The 10,800-nt window shown below is 37.5% G+C and overlaps 1 protein-coding gene across 4 annotated transcripts in view; it reads left to right on the plus strand.

The window, feature by feature from the left end:
• PIAS2 (protein inhibitor of activated STAT 2) overlaps positions 1-8,881 on the plus strand; it is a 112,423-nt gene extending 103,542 nt beyond the window's left edge. For 3 of the 4 annotated variants that reach the window (XM_023735375.1, XM_004380876.2, XM_023735376.1), the window contains exons 13-14: positions 36-73; positions 2,784-5,239. In XM_023735375.1, coding sequence (XP_023591143.1) covers positions 36-73; positions 2,784-2,963 — 218 coding nt within the window. In that variant the 3' untranslated portion in view covers positions 2,964-5,239. Of the gene's footprint in view, positions 1-35; positions 74-2,783; positions 5,240-7,879 lie in introns of those variants that run through there. The other variant, XM_023735378.1, reaches the window with a different exon arrangement.
• Positions 8,882-10,800: the final 1,919 nt, after the last annotated feature.

Raw genomic sequence — 10,800 nt, forward strand, 5'->3', positions numbered from 1 at the left:
AAGAGACAACTATTAACAGAGCATTTTTGTTTTAGGTTTGGATTTTCTTTCCCTTATTCCAGTTGATCCCCAGGTATGTATCCTGAATTTAAGCAACTAATTTGTATTTGATTGTTGATTATGTCATACTAACTAAAAATGACCAGTTGCATAAAATCAGGACAGTCAACTCTCACTTATTTACATTGATGGACAGGAAGTACTATATAAATATTTCATCAGTTTTATTTAAAGGGAAAAAGTTTCTGTTTTTCATTTTATGATATTTTGGCCTTAATTCCTGGATGTTTAATTATATTTTATTAACTTAATAATCAGTTGGCATTTCTTATAAGCATTTGAGTAATTAGAATGAGGAAAAACAGTGCAAGATGGCTGGAGGTTAAAACTTCACAGAGATAATTTGTAAAACACATTCTATACATTAAAAAATCAATGGCTGATTAAGCAGACTCGTATCATTAGCTTGATATTCCCATGATTTTAAAGGCAGTAGGATTCAAACTTCTGGGATGCCCCCAATTTATAGTAGCTATGTACCTCACCCCTGTTTTCTGTGTCAGATAAACGCTAGTATTCCAGTGGCCCAACGTAAAGACCATAGTAAAAGGGGAAGGGGAGAGTAAAACAGAGAAAGAAAGGAAAGAAGCTAGGGGAGATGGTGTTTATAGGGAGGGATGGAGGAAGAACGACGGACCACCACTTGCTGGGATGCTCAGAATCGGTTAACCTCGGATAACCACAGGTCTTACATCAGCCTCCTGTTTCCATGCTGTGTATCTGATTACACAAATTGAGCACAGGAAATTTGGGCCTTATGTGCAAAAGGAGGAATTTCTTGTTGTCTCCTGAGATGACCTTGTTACATCAGTAGATTCTGTAACAAAGGCATCTACATACTTTTGTAGGAAATGGATTTTTCAGGCTTGAAGTTTTTATGTGAAAAACCCTTAAAAAATCATCTTGAAGCCTAAAAAAACCAAGTGCCTTCGAGTCAATTCTGACTCTCAGTGACCCTAAAGGACAGAGTAAAACTGCCCCATAGGGTTTCCAAGGCTGTAAATCTTTATAGAAGCAGACAGCCACGTCTTTCTCCCACAGAGCAAGTGTTCGAACCACCTACCTTTTGGTTAGCAGCCAAGTGCTTTAACCACTGTGCCACCAGGGCTCCAGCGCTTAGAGGATTTTAATTTCTTAGCTTTATTTGGCACACTTAGTGGCAAGCTAATTTATTTGGTGAGTCAGTAGAAGGGTGGGATTATGCCTTTAGTTTACTTTAGAATCCTTCGATTTTGTTTTGCTTTATCCTCATGTTGCCGCCTTAGTCCCGGTTGTCCTTGTGCAGATATATGCCCATTACACATAAGGAATACAGAGTGAGATGACAAATAACAATGGCTGCAACCCCAGTACTACAAGAATTCAAGGCATGGAGCCCATTGGTGGTGGGACTGTAGCATTGAGCACTCATTTTATAAATGAAGGAGAGTACCTTTTTACTACTAGGCAGTCAAAAATTGCCTGAGAGGTAGGAGGAATAAAAATTTGGCTTTTCTGGGCTTTCCACCTCCCCCCAAATTCTGTCCCCAATTTTAGTGAAAAGTTGGAAATTGGTTTGCTTTTAGAGAAGAATTGTAATACCTGCCAAATCAACTATACTTAGAGCTCCTTGGAAGCTTTATAAGAACAATTACCTCTCCCTCTTGAGTCCTTTGTGTGTGGCACTCATTTGATTATGAACTCATTTTATTATGAACCAACACAGTTATCCAGTATAAACATTAAATTACTTTTTTGAAAGACAGCCTGAATTTTAATTGTTGCCTTCCACTGACTAGTAGCTTAAACCTGGGGCTTTTCCCATTTTATGGGCCTTGAAGCTCATGTAGTCCAAACAGCTTCAGTTCTAAATTCTTATTCTGTAATCCAGTATATCTAATGATACCTTGAATAATATATAGAATGAAAAATATTGATCAGATAGCTTTAGTGGTCTTCTGTCATACAATAAAACTAAATTTAGGAAATCTCCTACAGTATATGCTAGACCTCACTTATTTTGCTAACGTCAGTACAGTTGTTCCTCACATAAAACATGCTATGATGATGTAAACTCAGTCTTGTAGCTCTTACCTCTCTCTACTCCTCTTGGTCAATGGGAATCAGCAACAGGAATGTGAGGGGACTTGAGATATGAACACTTGGAAGGGGGATGTCAAGCAAGCATCACAAGGAAGATTAGAGCTTTAAGATTCAGTCCCAAATTTTGTGATTACATGAGATCATTGTTCTGAGCATACTCATAAAGTGTCTAATTGATATTAAATTTTGAAAGATGTGTTGAATTTTACATTAGCATTTTTGCTTAATACCATTAAAATAAGTATTTACTAGCTTTTTACAGTGTTGATTTAAAGCCCATCTAAATACAATTAATGAACAAATTCTTAAAATTTAGTATGAGTCATAATTGTGGGGCCAATATTTAATATTGTGACTTCAGTTATTATTGACATTATTTGTATTTTTACCAATGTACGTGGTCAACAATCAAGTTCTACAACTTTTCAGAGAATCAAGAATGTGCTGCATTCACTAAATAATGTAAAATAGCTAAATTCATGTCACCTTCCACCCAAAGATATGAAGTTTTGAGAAATTTTAAAATCCCAGTGAGATTTAAGTGTGTGGCTATCACTTGTGCGTATCTAACAATCTCTAGTCTCTTTATTTAAAATCAATGTAGCCTCTTCCTCATCGGCATCATTGTTTGTTTCAAGCAGTACTGTCCTCCTATGTTTTTGGATAGTCTCACCTCACCCTTAACAGCAAGCAGTACGTCTGTCACCACCACCAGCCCCCATGAGAGCATTACTCATGTTAGCTCATCCAGCAGCAGGAGTGAGACAGGGGTCATAACCAGCAGTGGAAGTAACATTCCTGACATCATCTCACTGGACTAAGAAGGACTCATTCAATTCTAGGAATCATTAATCACAACTGCTCTTTATTGAATCTTTGGTCCGTGGAACTATTTTTTGAGCAGTTACTTTGATATTTATTGAAACAGCAAATGGATTCTTTTGCTTTCTGAAAGATGAACACAGATGACTGCAGCAAGAACCAGATGACATGCAAGGATTTTTCTTATTCATGGTGTCCCTGAGCATCAGATACATTCAGCCATAATTGTATCTTTCTAAGCGATGGATTTCAATTTCATATGTTACTGGATGGATTCTACAAATTAGTTTTTAAAAATCTTTTTTGTTGTAATAAATGCCAATAACATTATGTAAATATTCAAGTACACTTTTTTCTAATTAAGGAAAAAAATATGTAATTAATGATTCTGGAATGGCAGCAACTTGTGTTTAACCTGATGTGACCAAACTCAAACTCACTGCCAGCCGTCGAGTTGATTCTGACTCATAGCGACCCTATAGGACAGGGTAGAACTGCCCCGTTGGGTTTCCAAGGCTGTAATCTTTATGGAAGCAAACTGCCACATCTTTCTTCAGAGGAGCAACTGGTGGATTTGAACCACAGACCTTTGGGGTAGCAGCCCAGTGGTGAAATACTGTGCGACCAGGGCTCCTTACCTGATGTGAAAGAAAAAAGATACGGAAAGGAGTTAGGTTTGCTGAATGGGTCTTTGCCACAGAGGTTTCGTTAAAGTAATGAAGCCTTGATGAGTGACCAGAACTTGGGCTCCACTTTCCTTCCTGCAGTTTCAGTTTTCTTCCTGATCCTGTCAAAGAAAATGGCCTTTGATATACATTTTGCCCTGATTGTCATTTATACTTTGACATTGTTTGTTAATGAATGCAGAATGAAGTTCTGGGATTTGGCTGCTCTTTACTAGTGATTATGTTGAAGAACACTATGCAGATTCTGCCCTGACCTAATGTGTGTTATTTTTGGTAACCGCATTTTCAGTCTAGAGTTTTCTGTAAATTTGGAGGCTTGCTTTCTCAAAAAAGAAATTTCATGCAGCCATTGAATGAAATGTTTTGGGGGTAAGGTGTGGCTGGAATGTTGGTTAGAATTTTCATTACACTCTCCAGAAATGTTAAGAGCTTATTGGCAGCAGAAGAACAGATTTAGGGGAGGTGGGAATAACACAGTTTAATTTCTTCCTAAAAACTTAATTTGTTCACATATTTTACTGAATAATATGTAAATGTTTGTTGAAACTTTTTAGGTTTTCATAACATTGACATAGAAAAATTGTTCTAGATCACAGATCATATTTCTCGACGATGTACTCTCAAGCTCAAATCAATGAATGACTTTCAGACATAAAAAACAAAAAATAACAAGGAATAGGGTGGCATCAGATTTCATTTTTTGAAAAGGAAATCTTTGCTGAAACCATAAAAAATAATTAGAAATCTTTTAACTGAAGTGAGGAAAGGTCAGGGAGAATGGGCCTGGAGCCCACTTGATGTCTTGCTCCATGCTGCCCTCAAACACTCCAAGGAGCCCCTGCGATTCTGGATGCATTTTGAAACCACTCTCTTATACTGCATTTGCTTTTAAATCACTGAGGAAACTGAATTTTGCCGCTTACAGAAAAATTTTCATCCATAGTTTATATTTTTCTTCACTTTGTTTGGCTTCTTAAATAATTTCTGGACTCTAAAAGATTTAGTAATTCTTTCCTAATGTTTAGATTTCTCTTCCTAAGCGGTATCTACTTCCTTGAAAAATAACACCCTTTTTTTCCCTGACTAATCAAGCTAATTGATTTCTCAAACTGAAGTGCCCAGATGAGGTCCCTCCACTTTCAGTTAGAATAGGACACATTACTTCATGGCCCACGTAGGGAGCTGACTTGTCTCTGCTTGGTCTTTTACACCTTCTCCAGTTTTCATGGCCTTTCTGTGCTCCTTTTGATTTAATTTTCTGGGGTTTTCTACATCATCCCTTCTTTGGCTGCATCATCCCCTTTTTCAATGAAGATGTGGAAAAAAGTCGGAATCTTCCAGCAGTAGTTTCACTATAGTTGCCAATTATACCTTCCTAGTCATTAGATTTCTAATCCCGTGTTTTAGTCCTTTGGTCCAGATATATAATTTCTTCCTAGTAAGATTTTATGTTGCTGCTCTAAATACAGATGCAATTTCTGTTAACTTTGTAACCAGAAAAAGTAAACTGATTTGTGTGGTATAATTTGTTAATAAAGAAATGATGTATATTTGCTATCATTTTGTTAACCTTTAGATTCTCAGAGACACCTCCCCTCCACCCCCACCCCTGCCAGTTTAACCAGCATAGTTTTACAGGGTAAATGAAAATCTTAATAGAAGTTAGTTTATTTACTTGGTTCTTGTAACTGATTCCGCTATGGTTTTGTGGTCGTGCATTGTTTCCTTTTCACTATTTTATGTGAACAGTTTTATTGTTCATTTTTGGTGCTTTACACTGAACTGACATATACATTTTTAATTGATCCCATACAGGCAACTAACACTTTAAAATATATATATCTTTAAGTTTATAATCTTAAAATTGGGGCTTATATTGTTTACGTAACTTTGAAGGTAAGTACTTTTCTTTATGCCGTTGGCCTATGGCAATGTCATGATTATTAAGCCATTATCCTTTGTTTAGTTTGGTCGCTAATTATTTTTACCAAGACCCTGCCTTTTTAGCAGTTCGTTTTGCTGGGACAGATTTCTGCTTAACCAAGTATAATGCTGTTTCAGAAGAGGTCATGTTAGTTGTTACTTATATGTTAGCCAACCAGTAATGATCTGGGGTATCTTGTTCAAGGAAAGAACCTGCAGTTATTAGTCTTACAGTCACTTAACCAGCCTGCATTTTTATCTTTCTTCACTTAGAAATGTTAAGGGCTTTTCTTGCTTTGATAACTCCTGACTGTAATTGGTGCTGAATATAGCTTCATACCAAAGGTCTGCTTACACTCACTTTCTGACCCTTAGGTGAGAGGATTTTATTTCCACTTCTGACCATAGGATAATTGTAAAAGCCAAATGAAGCAGTCAAGGTGAATTTGGGTTACATGGCATTTATCTGATCATAATGTATTTCAGAAAAGCTAGAATGAAAATGTGATACTGCATAGGTGAGAGATATCAAGTCTAATTAAATTGATCTGTTAACTCTTGGTATAATTTCCTTTAAGTGGAGTCTCAAAGAATTTGAAGGAAAGTAAGACGTTGGATTTTAGGTGAAACAGTGTTGAACAGAGACTGTTGCAACTTTGGTATTCAGACCTTTCAGACCTTCTGCCTTCAGACCAGTGCTGGACACTCGCCATTTAGTAACCAAAGTGTTTTTCTTCTGCCAATAAAGTATTCATTAGTTAAACTTTGTCATTTTAAGTAAAGTTGATATTTACAAAGGTCTAGCTTTATTCTCAAGTTTGCCAGTCATTTGTCTCTATCCCCCAGCTACTGGGTAAAAAAACACTTAACATTTTGTTCTTGCTTTTGGTAAACACTCGTTTTCCCTACAGCTTTGAACATACATACATTTCTGTGGAATGTCACTGAATTATTGCCCAGCTCTTTTCATCTTAGAAAATATGGAGCAGTACACCACTTAAATTAGGGTATGACAGTGGATTAGTGGCCCTGGATTCATGTCGTGTGGGAGCATGGAGTTGTTATTTAGATAGGTGATTGATGATTCAACCTGATTCACCAGCTATTCTGCTACAGTTCTACATGAATATGGTAAAATTTGTGAAAAATAATTTAAGAATGTCTGTTGCTTTTAAGAGTCTGACACTTCTGTCAGATAGGTGTGTAATTGCCGTTTTTGTTAGGAACCACACTCTGATTCCTAGAGAAAAATAAAGCTGTATAAAAATGCCCATTCTTCTCTAATGCTTACCTGTTTGAATAATGTTTTTGTTTTTTATTTATATTAGTAATACATGCTCATTATGGAGAATTTAGACAATATAGGAAGTATAAAGAAAAATAACAATTGCCTATAATGCTATCATCCAGAAAAAAAAAGCATCACTTTTAATATCTTTGCATATTTCTCGCCAGTCTCTTTGCTGTTGGTGCATGTTTTTAACTAATGTTTTTCATTTATTTTCAATATGATTTGGTATATATTTTTTTCTCAACCTACAGGCATTATTTCATGTCATTAAGAACTATGCCAACCTTTATTAATTGCATGATATTCCGTTGTGTGGCTGTGTCATGATTCATATAACTTTTCCCCATTGGACATTTTAGATTGCATCGCATAACCCTGCAGTGAATGTCTTTTTGCATAAATTATTATCCTCAGGATAATTCCTAAAGGTTAAATTTCTGGGTCAAAGGATATGAACGTTTTTGTAGTTTTTAATTCATATCATCTTTCCAAACGGTTGTGCTAACCATCTTTTTCCAAGAACGTTCAACATTTGTTTCTGTGCAAGCCTCTGCACTAAAACCCTTGCCCTTCTGCCCTGGTCAGTTGGGTTAACTGATTTGGAGGTAACTGGCAGAGATTTTCGCAGGCTACCTCTGTTTCCAATAGACCTACATGACATGTTCAGAAACATCTACATATGGATATCCAGATGATTTCTCACAGAGTTTTACCTGCACTGTGAAGTAGCCAGATTTCTTTGTCAGACTACATTTTCCATTTATAGTTAAAAAATCTTGTCACTTTTTTTTTTTTTTTAACTGTTTGTGCCTAGGGCCAGCCCTTAGTAGCCAGCTCTCTTTTTCCTCTTCCTGTAGGCTCCACCTTGGCCTTTCTGAGCTCCCCAAAGCCAGTAGGATCTCCCAAGCCAAAGGCAGCCCAACCCAAACTGGAGAAGTGGTAAGGCTAACTAAAACAAAACAAAAAACATGGGAAAGCTTTGCCTGTTTCACTTTGTATTTTTTTATGTTTCCAGTGAGATCTCATTCTTAGTGTTCTAAGGACTGCTGTGGGGAAAGAAAAACGGATTGCTGTTTTCAGATGTTCATGGTGGAGCGTTTTCTTGACATACTACATTCATTATTTCTCAAACTGCTTTTTATTTCTGAATGGCTTTTACTGCTTTCTTCCTGTCTTTATTTTATATTCTGGAAACTTTTAAGTGCAGAGTGTAGTCGTGTTATCACATAGAATATACCTCTTATTTTGTCCTTCATCAAACTATTCAAGAAATGTTTATTCAGTATGTATCATAAGTGTGTGTGGGATAGACTAGTATAAAAGATCTAGTCCTAGACTTAAAAGGGCTTATAATCAATTGAATTCTTAACTAGAATTAGACATTTTGCTAAGAAATTTCAAAAATGTCTCATTCCTCACAACAGCCCTTCAAAAGAAAGTGATATCCCCATTTTACAAATAAGCAGATTTAGATAAAATTGATCGCAGAGTCACACTGAGTAAGTTGAGGAATTGGGAATCTGACCCAGACCAGCCTCAAAAGCCCTCTGTCTAAACTAAAATGACATTAATTAACTAGTCTGGTTGGAAGACTAGTATGTGAATCTAGACATAAAATTATGAGAACTGAGTCCAAATGATGGTAGTAGTAATAAGGAAATAATGGATACTGGAGCTGTTTTAAAGGAACACTCAAGCTTTGGTGACTGAGTGGATATAGAAGTAAGGACTGAGTCCACTTCTCAAACCTGGGATAACTTGGAGGATAACAAGGCTGTAGAGACAGGAGACCTTTAGAGAGAAGGTTAATCACTTAGGGGAGACAATAATGAGTTTGATGTTTAGTTTAAGTGGCATGTGATATCAGAGAAGAGTAGCTCTCTAAGAAGCTCTTAGAACAGTTCTTGACCTGTTGTATTTGCTCTGGTGTGCCACACTGGTAACATTCTTTGTATGGAGACCTCTAGTCACCCCTAATCAAGAAAGGGAAGCTGGAAACATGTAAAGATTTGTTATATTCACAGTTCCTGGTGTTCACAGCACCGTTTCACCATACATCAGTCCCCCTCTGTTTTCCCTGTATTTACTGCCCAGCTTAAATGGCTCCTTCATTATCACAGCCTTAAACTAAATATTCTCACCCCTCCCCTCAGTTATCTATCAGTACTTTGACTTGGCGTTATGTAGTTCCTTTGCACATTCTCCTCATCAATAATTACAAATCTTACCACTTTCCTTTAGTCCGCTTTTCAAACCACACCCTTCTTAGCAGATGACCTTCCTAATTCAATCAAAAGATTGAGTCCATCAGCATGATTTCTCTCCACATCCTATCCCTCCACCTATGGCCACCTTTATTCTTCCTAAATTTACTTACGTCTCAGAGGATGAGGTGGGTCTTCAAGGCCAGTTTAGCCACATGAGCCTTTGACCCTTCTTGCTGCCTGTCTTAAGGACCTTCCTCCACCAGACTTTCCCTCTTCTGTGTCTTTCACTTTCTACTCGTTTTCCTCTTGGCTTACAAATGTTTCAGTCTTCAGATATTTGAGTTCCTATCATGTGCCAGGCTTTGTACCAGGCCCTCTGAATATAGACATGCTACCTACCCTCACCAAAGTTGCCCTCCAGTAGAATATACAATTGATTGAAATAGGGAGACCACAATGCATTGTGAAAAGATGAAGTACAGGGAGCACAGAGATGCGGCACCTAACTGATTTGGTGGAATTAACATGAGTAGAAACAGGGTTGTTTAGAACTTTGTTAAGTTCAGAGAAGACTGAAAGAAAGTTGAGAATAGCTGGAAATTTGCTAAGAAATACTAAGAGAAGTCTACATAAGCTAGATCATGAAAGGCCTTGTAAAGCAGTGAGAAGGTATTGAGTTTGGTATGATTGTCCATGTAAAATGCTGCATTTTACAAATGTGGAAACATTCTAAGAGGGTAGGTGACTTGCCTAAGGTCATGCAGCATGTAAGTGGGGAGCTACGCTTCAAACCCAGCTTTTAACTTAACCACTTTCTCAGAGAAGCCTTTTCTCATTATTCTATTTAAAAAGTAGGTGTTCCCTATCTGTCATCTATCACATCACCTTGTTTATAGCTTACATGGCACTTACCACAACTTGTGATTATTTTATGTATTGGTTCATTGTGTATTGTCTGTCTCCCCTTCTAGATTGTAAGCTCCTCGAGGGCAGGGGTGATTTCTTACTTCACCTGCATCCCAGAGTCTAACATGGTGTGCAGTGTATAGTAGGTGCTCAATAAATATTTGTGAATGAAGAAATGCTGGGTAATGGTTTGTATTTGACTTGTGCTGTCTGGAAATAATGTATACCAAAAGAAGAGAACAGGAGGACGTGCATGTTGGGGGCAAGTGGTAGAGGTGGTAGGTTCTGGGGAATTGGGAGGAAGTCATCACACTGATCTGGAGGCCAAATTATTACAGGAGCAAAGGCTAGGAATGGGGGTGGGTGGGTAGAGCACTGCACAGTGGGGATGATAATGTTCAATAGGTGTCATATAAAACCTGAAAGCTTAAGTGACCCCTTGTAGACCCAGCCTAATGTGTGTATGTATGTATGTGTGTGTGTGTATATATATATATATAAGGGTGGAGAAATTCTGCCTGTAAGCTACTTTGGGTTATGTGCTAAGGACAACCTCATCTGGCCAGGTTCAGCACACTGAGTTATATAGTATCATTGTAGGTGTAAACATTAATCTATCGTTCTTAGCATCTCAGGGGTAACGAGTCAGTTAACCAGATGTCTGTGGAAGTCATGCCCACTTGCCATTAGATGAGCTATAGGCTTATCCTACAGCATATGGGTAGTGCTAAAACCATGAAAGTATATGAGCTTATCCATGGAACACTGAGTGAGAAGAGGATTGGGAAAGGAACACAAGGAGACTGAGAAGGAGCAGCTGAGA

The sequence above is a fragment of the Trichechus manatus genome, unplaced genomic scaffold (assembly GCF_000243295.1).
Source record: "Trichechus manatus latirostris isolate Lorelei unplaced genomic scaffold, TriManLat1.0 scaffold00078, whole genome shotgun sequence".
Lineage (NCBI taxonomy): Eukaryota > Metazoa > Chordata > Mammalia > Sirenia > Trichechidae > Trichechus > Trichechus manatus.